This window comes from Theropithecus gelada, chromosome 20, assembly GCF_003255815.1.
Source record: "Theropithecus gelada isolate Dixy chromosome 20, Tgel_1.0, whole genome shotgun sequence".
Taxonomy (NCBI): Eukaryota; Metazoa; Chordata; class Mammalia; order Primates; family Cercopithecidae; genus Theropithecus; species Theropithecus gelada.
Genome location: NC_037688.1, coordinates 72,019,167 through 72,033,648, shown reverse-complemented (window position 1 = coordinate 72,033,648; position 14,482 = coordinate 72,019,167). Strand labels below are relative to the sequence as shown.

General features: G+C 44.3%; 1 protein-coding gene across 1 annotated transcript in view; it reads right to left on the bottom strand.

Annotated features, from left to right (window-relative positions):
- The window catches only part of TEKT5 (tektin 5), a 67,513-nt gene extending 58,935 nt beyond the window's left edge, over positions 1-8,578 (bottom strand). The window contains exons 1-3 of the mRNA XM_025370924.1: positions 7,942-8,578; positions 4,622-4,705; positions 3,932-4,002 (exon numbers count right to left, since the gene is read on the bottom strand). Of these exons, the coding sequence (XP_025226709.1) occupies positions 3,932-4,002; positions 4,622-4,705; positions 7,942-8,505 (719 nt within the window). The 5' untranslated portion in view covers positions 8,506-8,578. The remainder of the gene's footprint in view (positions 1-3,931; positions 4,003-4,621; positions 4,706-7,941) is intronic.
- Positions 8,579-14,482: the final 5,904 nt, after the last annotated feature.

Sequence of the window (14,482 nt, the reverse complement as noted above, 5' to 3'; positions counted from 1 at the left end):
CAGTCTTGCTCTGTGGCCTGGGCTGGAGTGCAGTGGCGTGATCTTGGCTCACTACAACCTCCACCTCCTGGGTTCAAGCCATTCTCCTGCCTCAGCCTCCCGAGTAGCTAGGATTAGAGACATGCATCACTGCCCAGCTAATTTTGTGTTTTTAGTAGAGACGGGGTTTCACCATTTTGGCCAGGCTGGTCTCGAACTCCTGACCGCAAGTGATCCACCCACCTCAGCCTCCCAAAGTGCTGGAATTACAGGCATGAGCCACCATACCCGGTCTCTTGTCCTCTTTCTCCATATCTGTCTCTCCTCATCTCTTTGCCTTTCTCTGTCTCTATCTCGTCTCTTGATTTCACTTTCTGGCATATCTGAATCTGTGCCTCTCTGTCCCTCTGTCTCCCTACTCCCCATCCCTGTCTCTGTTTATCTCTTCATGTCTGTCTCTTTTGATGTCAGTGCTCATCTCTCTCTGTGTGTCTCTCAGTCTCTGGGACTGTCTCCATCTGTCTCAGTCTCCCTGGTTCTCCCAGCTCCCCCGGTCTCTGCTTGCATCATCTGGGGTTGCACAAGCAGCCTCCTGACCTCAGTCTCAGGATTTCTCCTCTGAGGTCCAGCTCCCCACTTCAAATCTGTGATTGGTTCACTCTGCCGGCTCAAACTACACCACTTCCCAAACGTCAGCCCTCCTGTCCCCACCAGCGCCATGGTTTGTCACATCCCATGGCAGTTACAAATGGAAAACCACTCTCTCTTGCCATAAATAGAAGATCACAAAAATAACTGGAAGAAAGAACAGAATAGAGAGCCCAGAAATAAATCCAGGCATTTACAGTCAATGGATTTTCAGCAAAGATGCCAAGAACACACAATGGAGAAAGGACAGCTTCTTCCTTTCTTTCTTTCCCAATACCATGTAAAAATGGTATTGATACAAGTGGAAATGTACATGCCGAAGAATAAGTTAGAGCTCTACCTCACACCGTAGACAAAAATCAACTCAAAATAGATTAAAGATTAGCCGGGCATGGTGGCGGGCACATGTAACCCCTGCTACTCAGGAGGCCGAGGCAGAAGAATCACTTGAACCCAGGAGGAGGAGGTTGCAGTGAACTGAGATTGCACCACTGCACTCCAGCCTGGGTGACAGAGGCAGACTCCATCTCAAAAAAAAAAATAAATAAATAGATTAAAGACTAAAATGTAACACCTGAAACGGTAAAACTACTAGAAGAAAACATAGGGGAAAAGTTCTATGACATTGGTCTGGACAATGACCCCAATAGCACAAGAAATCAAAGCAAAAATAGACAAATGAGATTACATCAATCTAAAAAGCTTCTCACAGCAAACAAAACAATCAAGAGAGTGAAGAGACAACCTAAGAAATGGGAGAAAATATTTGCAAACTATACCTCTGATAAGGGGTTACTATCCAAAATATATAAGGAACTCAATAGCAAGAAAACAACCTAGCTTTAAAATGGGCAGTTATTGCGGCCCAATTTACGACAGCCAGGACATGAAATCACCCTAGGTGTCTCATAATAGATGAATGGATGAAGAAAATGTGGCATGTATACACGACAGAATACTACTCAGCCTTGAAAAAGAAGGAAATCCTGTCATTTGCGACAACAAGGATGAGCCTATAGGACATAATGTAAAGTGAAATAAGTCAGGCACAGAAAGACAAATATCTCATGATCTCCCCATATATGTGGAATCTAAAACAATCGAATTAATAAAAGCACAGAGTAGAATGGTGGTTACCAGAGGCTGGGGGTGGGGGATTGAGGAGACGCTGGTCAAAGAGTACAAATTTCAGTTTGTTAGGGGGAATAAGTTCCAAAGACATGGTGACCATAGTTAATAACAATGTACTGTGTACTTGAAAATCACTGAGATTTTAACTGTTCTCACCACAAAAAATAAGTACGTGAGGTAACATACATGTTAAGTAGTTCAAATTAGTTCAATGTTTTGAAACATACATGTAATTTCAAAGCATCATGTTTTATATGATACAGCATATACCACTTTTGTCAATTAAAAATGAATAAGTAATTTTTTTAAAAGTGCAAGAAAAATGCAATAAAACAAAGACACTGGCCTGCCCCAATTCTCCCTTTGTTAAAGTTTGCCTGTTTAAATAAGAGTATTTAGGCCGAGCGCAGTGACTCACGCCTATAATCTCAGCACTTTGGGAGCCCGAGGTGGGCAGATCACCTGAGGTCAGGAGTTTGAGACCAGCCTGGCCAACATGGTGAAACACTGTCTCTACTAAAAATACAAAAAAATAGCTAGGTGTGGTGGCATGGGCCTGTAATCCAAGCTACTCGGGAGGCTGGGGCCAGAGATACTTATGAATCTGGGAGGTGGAGGTTGCAGTGAGCTGAGCCCGCACCACTGCACTCCAGCCTGGACAGCAGAGTGAGACTTCGTCTCAAACAAACAAACAAACAAATAAATATGAATATTTAAGGAATTTTGTTTACTGAATTGATTTTTTATTTTTATTTTTTTTTTGAACTTTTGCAGGTACATAGTAGGTGTATATATTTGTGGGAGGTATTTTGATACAGGCGTGCAATTTGTAACAATCACATTAAGGTAACTGGGGTATCCATCCCCTCCAGCATTTATCATTTCTTTGTGTTACAAACATTCCCATTTATACTCTTTTAGCTATTTTTAAATGTGCAATAAATTACTGTTGACTGTAGTCGCCCTGGTGTGCTTAAGGTTTTTTTAAGCAAATCAATTTATAGACAAACTATAGGTAACAGAAGTCCCGGTGACAGGTGGAATTGTGAGAAATTAGGACAGGGGCACACAAACCATCGAACTTCAACTCTGTTTTTGTCCTTTCAGCCATCATCCCTCCCGCTATATTTGCATCTTCTCTGTATACCTCCACCCCTGATGTCTTTCTAGGGGTCTCCAATGTGTCTGTCCCTGACCAAGCTCTTTGCTCTAAGGGTAACTTGCTTGTGATGTCTTTCTTCCTAACATCCAGCACTAACCACTTCGGGGGCTCCAAGGGCTCCTAGAGGAGGAGGTGGGTTCTGGGGTACAGCAAACCAAGACGTGTGCCCCCAGGGCTGCTTTGGAAGCTGCCCAGCCCCTCTGCTTCCACCCCAGCCGACCACGTGCACCAGGCCGCGGGACGGACAGCCACTGCCAGGTTGCCAGCCTGTCCCGTGCTTTCTGTGTCTCTGTGTCAAGAGTGAATGAAGTGGAAAAACCAGCAGAGCAGCGTGCCCTGAAAGAGTTAAAGGTGAGTGCCAGATACAGGTAGAGGTGAGGCAGCTGCTTCCAGGGGGAGCTGGTGCCAAGGGCTTAGCTATGGGCCCTAAGCCCTGTAAAACTTGTCTCCCTTTAATTATGAGGGGGGTCCCCGGGCTTGTCGGGATACTGGTTACATAATCTTGTAAGAACAAAAAGCTGATTTCTTTCGAAGACTTCTGGCTCAATGCGTCCACCAGCTCCCTTGCAGAGGTGCCCAGCCCCTGGCCCTGCTACCTAATACCACCCACCCTCTGTCATCTCCCAAGGTTTAGAACTCAAATGGGGAAACCACAGGCTAAGAGGGGCCTCAAGGAGGCCAGCTGCCTCTTGCCAGGGCTCTCGTTGTAAACAAGAGTAACAAGTGACGCACCGGCTTGTGAGAGTCAATTGTGCACGTCTCAGTAACATCATATTAGCAGCTTAAAATCAGCCATTGTGGTAGCATTTACACCACCCAAACTGGCTGATCCTACATTCAGGACTCTTTTTTTTCCCCCAGAAAGCTGGTTGTTGAACATTTACCAGCACACCACTGACCAAAAGAACCACACAGAGACAAGTGGGCCCCTCTGGCTTGTCCCCCAGAAACCTGGGAGTCCCAAAACAAACCCCAAGGAGAGGGAATTTAAAAAAAAAAAAAAGCCCTTACCGCATCTGGAGGTCAATCCTTTGAGCTAATTTTCTCATCTGTTGTTGGCAACATTTTAGCAAATCCACTTCCTGAAATGAAAAATGTCAGAAAGAGTGGTGCCTCTTAGAACCTCAGTCTTCTCTCTCAAGCCACAGCCCTCACTTCTCCCCTCCCCTCTCACTGACCACCCTCGACCCCAGGAAGTGAAATGTCAGCGTGGGGCCCCTGCCTCAATCCACGTGACCCCAGGGCCAGGCAGCTAAGGGTTGATTATGGAGGCTCCACCATTGTTTTTCTTTTTATTGCCCTACTTTCTTTTTATAGACTCCCAGAAAAAAAGAAAATTTAGCACCTACTATGTGCCAAGCACTCACTTATAGATTATTTTATCATTACATTAAATAATGCATATGAAGTGGTATAGCCTATGACATATAGTAGGTGCTCAATAAACACTAGTTTTTATTATTGTTATTGGTATATTATTATCATGTCTATTTTGGAGATGAAAAGACTGAGAGTCAGATAACTCCATTTCACCCTGTTCCTAAATTGCAAACTAGGCCTCCGCCCATGCTTCCTGAGCCCTAGCTTTCCACAGGGTGACACGTGTGGCTTCTGCTCCTGACAGGTAGCTCAGTAATTTCTCTGACCTGCTGGCCGTCCCACCTCCTTCCGGGGGCTGGGCAGACCTAAGAGATACCTTACCCGGATAAGGTTTTTCTCCACGTTGTCATGGACCAAATCAATCCCAATCCTCTTCTCTCGATGGTACAGACACTCCAAGGCCACCTGTGGGAAGCAGCATGACGAGCTTATTCTTCCTGCAGCTGTATGCAGACCCTGAGCAGAAGGCACTCACATCCACCCTTGCCACAATCTGTTCCTTTCTCCCGGAAACCTGGGTGCCTCATGTGACCTCATTACTGTGCATTGGATGGGCTTCTGCCTCCCCTTCTCACCGGATGAGAGCTATGGGTTGCCACACGACCAATGCATCTGGAGATGCAAGGCCCATGTAGAGAAGGCAGGACAAGGTAGCATCTCAAGAACCAATTTGGATTCCCATAATTGCATCAGCAGCCCCAAGCTTTCCCCAAATACAATAATACATAGAGTAAAACTTCATAATAATTTCAGATAAGATGGTTTTGGCTGCCATCCTCCATGTAGCTTCTCTTCTGACTTCAATCGGGGCTTGGCCCCGTCCTATTGTGTGCATTTGGGCAAATTGCTTAACCTCTCTGCTGGTTTCCTCCTATGCTGATGGATGCCATATTGGTGCCTATCTCGCAGGTCCATTGTGCAGGTGAAGTCGACTTGACAAGTGTGAATCACTGAGAACACTGCCCAAAAACATTACCTGTGAATACGCATGAAAATCCCTCTTTGCAGATCTCCCAGTGGAGGGACAGTTTGGGGAGGTGGTCAGGACAACCCTGCCACACAGCCCTGGGTCTTACAACTCTCACGCAGACCAGGACAGAGCAGAAGAGAGGACAGGAAAGGGGGCTTTTCAGCGGTGCTCTGTGACAGGAAGCTGAGGAACAGCAGCGATTGGCATACTAGCCCGTGATGTCACAAAGGGCCCAGGAGCAGAAGGAAGCAGGACATCAAGGTCTGGATGTCACGATGCAAATATATGTGAGAACTCAGAAACGGGAGGGGGTCACTGACCCGTGCCACAAGGATTTCCGGAACCCCTTCTGTGAGTCGTGCTCTGCTGAGGTGCTGGGGATAGCACAATGAACCAGGCTGAGAGTCCCTGCTCTCACGCAGCCTGTGTTCTACTAGGGGAGAGAACTCCCATAAGAAAATCAGGTTGGGTGCAGTGCCTCCTTCACGCCTGTAATCTCAATGCTTTGGGAAGCCAAGGGGGAGGATCACTTGAGCTTAGGAGTTGGAGACCAGCCTGGGCAGCATAGCAAGATCCCATCTCTTCAAAAAATTTTAAAATTAACCAGACGTGGTGGTGTTTGTCTCCCAGCTCCTTGGGAGGCTGAGGTTGGAGGATCTCTTGACTCTAGGAGGTCAAGCAATGAGCCAAAATCATGCCACTGCACTCCAGCCTGGGCAACAGAGCAAGACCCTGTCTCAAACAACAACAAACCAGGAACTCAATCATTTCCAACTGTGTGAAGGGCCAGGATGAAAATATTCAGGGTGATGTGAGTGGGTGAGGAGTAACCAGCAGAGTGGTCAGGGAGGAATTCTCTAAGGAGGAGAAGGACTGTGTCATGAGAAGCAGAGATGCAGACCTGGATAGAAATGCACCAGAAGGGAAAACAGCAGCTGCAAAGGCCCTGAGGTCGGCAGAGAAACAGACAGGAAGCCATTGGCATTGGATTAGAGGAAGTGAGACTGGAGCAATAGCAGGGACAGGGGTTATGGGGAGGAATGGAGGAATTCGGGAATTAAGATGTTAATTTCTTGGAGGCCATCAAGGCAATCAGTGGCTGCTGTGAGGACAATGGGTTGGAAGGGAGCAGGAATTGGGAGACCAGGAAGGAGGTGGTTGACATTGTGCAGGGAGAGGCTGCCTGGACTGTGGGGGCAGCCCGGGAGATGGAATTGAGATGTTGATGGTCCCCCTGCCACCATGTGGCTGATCAGAGAAAGCCAGATGTGATCAGGCAGAGCTGGACTTTCTAGACAGGATGGGGGAGTGAGAAGAGAGTGGGAGGGAGAGCAGTAGGTTTGGGATGCTGCTGTAGGGCTCTGAAAAGCAGCCCTGCCCATCCTCCTTCCCAGGGAGAATCTGGAGTTGTATGGAATCTGCTCCCTGCATTGCATGGGTTTGGACATCTCAGAGTGATGGAAACCTATGCCATGTCTCCCAGGAGGATCCAGAGGCAGGATCTCTCCTACAGAAGCCCCTGAAGCTGCAGGAGGCTTCCAGGCAAGAGGTCCTGAGTTCCCCACACACTCCAGGGAGCAGCCAGTCATCTTCCTGTGCGGTCAAAGTCAGTTCCCATAGGTGCTGCTGGTTCCTTACCCAGTGTCCACTCAACCCCTTCCATCACTTTCTCCTGGGTGCTGTGAGAAACATTAACTTATCCAGACCCCTTTGTATCCAGACCCAGGCATGAGCCACTGCGCCCAGTCACATTTAGATATTTACTCATTTATTCAGCATGTATTTATTGCATGCCTACTCTGTGCTTCGCCCTGTCCTAGGCTGGGAATACATTCAAAACGTTAGTGTAAACAACATCAATCAGCACCGATATTGGTCATTACGGACCCACACAGACATACAGGTGCCCTGCACTGAATAGCAGTGTTGAATACATCAGTGACAACACAGGCAAAAGTCTCTGCCTTGATGGAGACGATCCTATATTCTAATATTCAATCAAGTATACATCATGTTAGAGGATAAGTATTACGGGGAAAAATAAGGCAGTTATGGGCCAGGTGCAGTGGCTCACGCCTGTAATCCCAGCACTCTGGTAGGTAGAGGCAGGCAGATCAGATCGAGACCAGCCTGGCTAACATAGCAAAACCCTGTCTTTACTAAAAATACAAAAATTAGCTGGCCATGGTGGCGGGCGCCTGTAATCCCAGCTCCTCGGGAGGCTGAGGCACGAGAGTCGCTTGAACCCAGGAGGTGGAAGTCGCAGTGAGCCAAGATCGAGCCACTGCACTCCAGCCTGGGTGACAGAGGGAGACTCTGTGTAATAAATAAACAAATAAATACATAAGTCAGTTATTTTAAGTATGTGCTTTAAGGACCGGAACACACACATGCTCAGGCATGCATATGTATGCACACAATACCTTCATGAAACCCCTGCAACTTTGATGTAGCTTCAAGGAGAAAAGGAAATTCTGTTGAGTCCAAGAAACCCTGATTTGACTGGGATTATCCTGAATTGACTAAGATTGTATTACTGATCACATTCGGTGGTGCAGCTCAAACCGACCTGCAAGGCGCCTGCCACCTTAATCTTCAGTCGAGGGAAGTGGAATGAGTGTGCAGTATCCCCATCACATGGCCACAGCCCTGTCCCCAACCCTGTACTCACCTGCAATGGGCAGTTCACCTCATTGGCCGCGCACTCCAGCCGCCTCTTGACCGTCTCCAAGTTCTGGTTCTCAGTCAGAAGTCTGTCCAGCTCATAGCTCAGCTCCGACTTCCAGAAACCGATGTCTGACAGTCTCTGGCCCAGGTTCCGGGTGGTGCCCTGCTGCATCTGCTGCGTCAACTGGTCCTTGTCCTGCAAGAGCCTCACGGAGTCGTCCGTCAGCCGGCTGGCCCACAGCCGGGAGGCCTCTGCCCCACGCACCTGCAGCTGGTTGGAATGGTCCCAGTCATGGGGGCTATAGCGAGAGAAGAGCGCTGAGCGCAACGCGGGCAGGGTGGTGGGTGGCCGCAGGGTGCTGGAGCTCTCGTCCGGGCAGGTCTGGACGTTGGATATCTTGTAGAAGAGGCTAGGCCTCCATGAATTGAGGTAGCGGTACCCGGGCAGGTAGTAGGGCTGATAGCACTCCTGGATCACTGGAGCTTGTACAGCTGGCAGTGAGGTCAAGCCACAGCATTTCTTGGGGCCACAGTAACTGGCAGTCTGAGTGGTCCCAAGAAACTCCATCTTCCTCCATGAGCCCTGCTCGGGCAAAACTCTGCTCAAGGATCCAAAGTCATCACCAGGAAAGGGGAAAGTGCTTCTCCTGGGAACTGGCAGAACCTCTATGACTCAGCACTGGTGTCATAAAGCCGGGGGAGAGGGACTCTTAGCGGGGCCTTTGCTCACTTACAGGCCAGCTGGGGCCATATTGTCCAAAACAAAAAGACAAAACAATGATTGGCAAAATGAATGTGAGTTTCGTAATCCACAGATTCGGTTGCAAGAAGTGACATTTTATCTTCCTATTAGAACAGAACTGTGTTCCCAGACCTAACTGGGCCCCATGGGAGGAAAATTAATGTAGTCTAGCCAGTGAATTCAATCATCTCAGGCCAATTTGGTCAAAGCGAGTTGTTTTCTTTCTTTCTTTCTTTCTTTGTCCCCAACATGGCATCAAAATGGTCCATCTGAGGTGAGGCATGGTAGCTCTTGCCTGTCACCTCAGCACTTTGGGAGGCTGCGGCTGGAGGATCGCTCGAGTACAGGAGTTACTAGTATGGGAGACTGGCCTGGGCAACGTATTGAGACCCCACCTCTACAAAAGAATTTTAAAATGAGCTGGGGCCGGGCGCGGTGGCTCAAGCCTGTAATCCCAGCACTTTGGGAGGCCGAGACGGGTGGATCACGAGGTCAGGAGATCGAGACCATCCTGGCTAACACGGTGAAACCCCGTCTCTACTAAGAAATACAAAAAAAAAAACTAGCCGGGCGAGGTGGCGGGCGTCTGTAGTCCCAGCTACTCGGGAGGCTGAGGCCGGAGAATGGCGTAAACCCGGGAGGCGGAGCTTGCAGTGAGCTGAGATCCGGCCACTGCACTCTAGCCTGGGCTACAGAGCGAGACTCCGTCTCAAAAAAAAAAAAAATAAAAAATAAAATAAAATAAAATAAAATGAGCTGGGCACAGTGGCTGGTGTCTGCAGTCCCAGCTACTCAGGAGGCTGAGACAGGAGGATCACTTGAGTCCAGGAGGTGGAAGTGGCAGTGAGCTGTGATTGCTCCAACTGCACTCCAGCCTGGGTGACAGAGCAAGACTTTCTCCAAGAAAAAAGAAGGACCATTGGTACCATGGGATACCACTCAGCAATACTACTCAAAAGAGCACGAATGAATCTCAAATGTTAAGCTATGTGGAAGCAGCTAGGCTCAAAAGATGACATTGTGTATTAGTTCATGTATATGGCATTCTCGAAAAGACAAATCCATACGGACAGAGGACAGATCACTGGCTGCCAGGGTCTAGAGGTTGGGGTAGAGTTGCTGACTCCAAAGGAGCACAAGAAAATTGGGAAGAGCAAGACAGTATGTTCTAGATCTTAATTGTGTTGGTTACACATTTGCCGAAACCCATAGAAGTTTCCACTAAAAAGAGTAAATTTTACTGTACATCAATTATACTTGAATAAACCTGGTTTCTAAAAATAGAGGGAGGGATCTTGAGCATCGGGAGGCAGAGACCATGTCTATTTTGCTCACCACTAAATTCCTGGCATCCAGAACGCTACTGAATGAGTGAATGGATGGGTATCTAAAATGAGAGCTTTCTTGTTCCAGAGAAGTTATTAACTCTATATTCTGTAACAATTTTTTTTGTTTTCAGAAAGACAGTGTTGCTCTGTTGCCTAGGCTGGAGTGCAGTTGCATGATCGTAGCTTACTGCAGCCTGAAACCCTTGGGCTCAAGTGATCCTTCTCCCTCAGCCTCCCAAGTAACTGGGACTACAGATGCATGCCATCATGCCTGGCTAATTTTTTTTTTTTTTTTTGTAGAGATAGGGGTCTCACTATGTTGCCCAGCCTGGTCTCAAACTCCTGGCCTCAAGCGATCCTCCCATCTTGGCCTCCCAAAGTGCTGGGATTATAGGCATGAGCCCTCCACCCCCACCCCACCACCACCACCCAGCCTATAACAATATTTTAATTACACCAAGAAACTTTCCTCCCTCTTTGGCCGGTGGGAGTAGCAACAAAGTGACAAGGCATAGAACAAGAGGAGCGCTTGATTTGTGGGGCTTCTTTCTGCTGTTGAAATGGGAAAGAGATGAATCTAACTCTCAGATGGTCTTTGTTAGTAGAGTATGATGTTCAATGGCAATTTTCCCCCAACCGCCTAAAATCAGGAGTGGGTATGAGAGGACCAAGGCAGCGAAAGTGAAGATAAATAACATTTAGTAAGCACCTTCAATGCTCTTGCACTTTACATAGACTCATTTATTTCATTCCCACAGAAAACCTCTAAGTAAGGCTTCACACCCACATCTTCTAGTGTGGGATCAGAAAAGAAGTGGGCCCTGGTCCTCCTGATGTTCACAACCCTTACCTCTCAGGATCTTCTAAGAGTCACATACGGGAGAGGCCTGCACACAGAAGGCAGCCAAGAAATTGACGAGAAAGATTCAGGTATTTTTTTAAGCACTAAATGGTTATGGTAAAGTATTATTTTGGAGGGAAGTGTAGGGGGAGGCAAGGGGAAAAAAGGTTTTTTGTGTAACATCAACAAGTATAAAGTGAAATTTAGGGTTTCTCATCATCCTTGGCTTCTTGTAGCCTCCCCAGACATAACTAATATTATCAGATTTTTCCAGAGATAATTCACACATATATCGCATACATATAGATGATATCATATATAACACACTATGATGTTAATAAAATATCTAAAATATTTATAATAATATCAAGTGTTACCACACTATGATGTTAATAAAATATTGATATTTATCATATCTAGTGTTAACGCAAAGTGATATTAGTAAACTAATACATCTACAAATTCTAGTGTTAACACACTGTGATACTAATAAAATATCTATATTTATAAAATCTAGTGCTAACACATGGTGTTAACACACAATGATATTAATAAAATCTCTGTATTTATAATATCTAGTGTTAACACACTATGATATCAGCAAAATATGATATTTATAATATCTAGTGTTAACACATGATATTAACAAACTATGATATTTATAATATCTGATGTGTACAGTGTTAACACACTGTGATATTAAGAAAATATCTTGGCTGGGTGCGGTGGCTCAAGCCTATAATCCCAGCACTTTGGGAGGCCAAGACAGGCGGATCACCTGAGGTCAGGAGTTCGAGACCATCCTGGCTAATACGGTGAAATCCCGTCTCTACTAAAAAAATACAAAAAACTAGCCGGGCGAGGTGGCGGGCGCCTGTAGTCCCAGCTGCTCAGGAGGCTGAGGCTGGAGAATGGCCTAAACTCGGGAGGCGGAGCTTGCAGTGAGTGGAGATCCAGCCACTGCACCCCAGCCTGGGCGACAGAGAGAGACTCCGTCTCAAAAAAAAAAAACCAAAACTTTATATTTATCATATCTAGTCATAACACACTATGGTATTAAGAAAATATGTGTGATATTTACACAACCTTATGTTAACATACAGTGTAAACACACTATAATATTCATAAAATACCTGTGATAAATATAATATCTAGTGTTAACACACAGGGTTAATACATTATGATACTAATAAAATATCTATGATATTTATAATATCTAAAGTTAGCACACTGTGTTAACACACTATAATATTCATAAAATATCTATGCTATTTATAATAACTAGTGTAAACACACAATGATATTAATAAAATATCTATGATATTTATAATATCTAGTGTTACCACACAGTGTTAACACACTATAATATTAAAAATATCTATGATATCGAAAATATCTAGTGTTAAAACACACTAAGATATTAATAAAACATCTATCATATTTATAGTAGCTAGGGTTAATACACACTGTTAGCACACTATGATATTAATAAAATATCCATGAGATTTATAATATATAGTCTTAACACACAGGGTTAATGCACTATGCTATTAATAAAATATCTATGACATTTATAATATTTAGTGTTAACATACTATGATATTAATAAAATATACATGATATTTATATTATCAAGTGTTAACACACTATGACATTAATAAAATTTCCATGATATTTATAATATCTAGTGTTAACACACTATGCTATTAATAAAATACCCAGTATTAACACACTATGGCATTAATAAAATATCCATGATATTTATACTATCTAGTATTAACACATGTGATACTAATAATATATCTATGATATTCATAATATCTAATGTTATCACAGGGTGCTAACACACTATGCCACTAAGAAAGTATCCATGATATTTATAATATCTAGTGTTAACACACTAGGATATTAATGAAATACTCATAATATCTCACCCCCCGTGACATTAGGAGTAATATCTCCCTAGGATATTATGAATAATGTTACAGGGTGCCCACACATGATGTACACCTCTGTGACATTAGAAGCAATGTCTCCCTTGGATATTACGAGTAATGTCACAGAGTGTCCACACACGGTGTACACCTCCTGTGACATTAGGAGTAATATCTCACTAGGATATTACAAATAATAGCACAGGGTGTACACACACGGTGTAAACCTCCTTTGACATTAGCAGTAATATCTCCCTAGGATATTAGGAATAATATCACAGGGTGTACACATGGTGTACACTTTCTGTGACATTAGGAGTAATATCTCCCTAGAATATTCCAAATAATATCGAAGGGTGTACACACATGGTGCACGCCCTCTGTGATTAGGAGTAATATCTCCATAAGATATTATGAATAATATCACAGTGTGTACACTCCCTGTGACATTAGGAGTAATATTTTCCTAGGACATTATGAATAATGTCACAAGGTGTAATCCCCTATAATATTACAGAAGTAATATCCCCCTATAATATTACGAATGATATCACAGTGTGTACACCTCCTGTGATATTAGGATTAATACCCTTCTAGGATATTCTGAAAAACATCACAGGGTGTACACCCACTGTGACATTAGAAGTAATATCCCCCTAAGATATTAAAAATAATATAACAGGATGTACATCGACTGTGAAATTAGGATTAATATCCCCCTGAGACATTATGAATAATATCATATGGTGTACTCCCACTGTGACCAGAGGAGTAATATTACCCTAGGATATTATGAATACTATCACAAAAAGTACACACGTGGTGTACACCCACTGTGACATTAGAAGTAACATCCCCCTAGGACATGCCGAATAATATCACAAGGTGTACACACATGGTATACAACCACTGTGACATTAGGGGTAACATTTCTCTAGAACATGATGAATAATATCACAGAGTGTACATCCTGTGAGTAATATCCTAGGAGTAAAATCCCCATAGGATATTAGGAATAATATCACAGGGAAAGTACACACATGGTGTACACCCACTGTGACATTAGGTTTAACGTCCTCCTAGGATAAAATGAATAACATCACAGGGTGTACACACATGGTGGACACCCCCTGTGACATTAGGAATAACATCCCTTTAGAATATTAGGAATAATACACAGGGTGTACATCCCCTGTGACATTAGAACTAACATTCCCTTAAGATATTACGAATAACATCACAGGCTGTATACATCCTGTGATGTTAGGAGTAACATCCCCCTAGGAGATTACAAATAATATCACAGGGTGTACACCCCCTGTAACATTAGGACTAAAATTCCCCTATAACATTATGAATAATATCACAGGATATACATCCCCTGCGACATTAGGAGTAACATCACCCTAAAATATTACAAATAATATAACAGGGTGTACACCCCATGTGACATTAGGACTAACATATCCCTAAAATGTTACTGATGGTATCAAAAGGGGGTACACAACCTGTGACATTAGAAATAACATCCTCCTAGGATATTACAAATAATATCACAGGGTGTACACCCACTGTGACAATAGGAGTAATATCTACCTAAGTTAATATGAATAATATCATAATCATAGAGTGTACACCCACTGTGATATTAGGAGTAATCTCTACCTAGGATATTATGAATAATATCACAGGGTGTACCC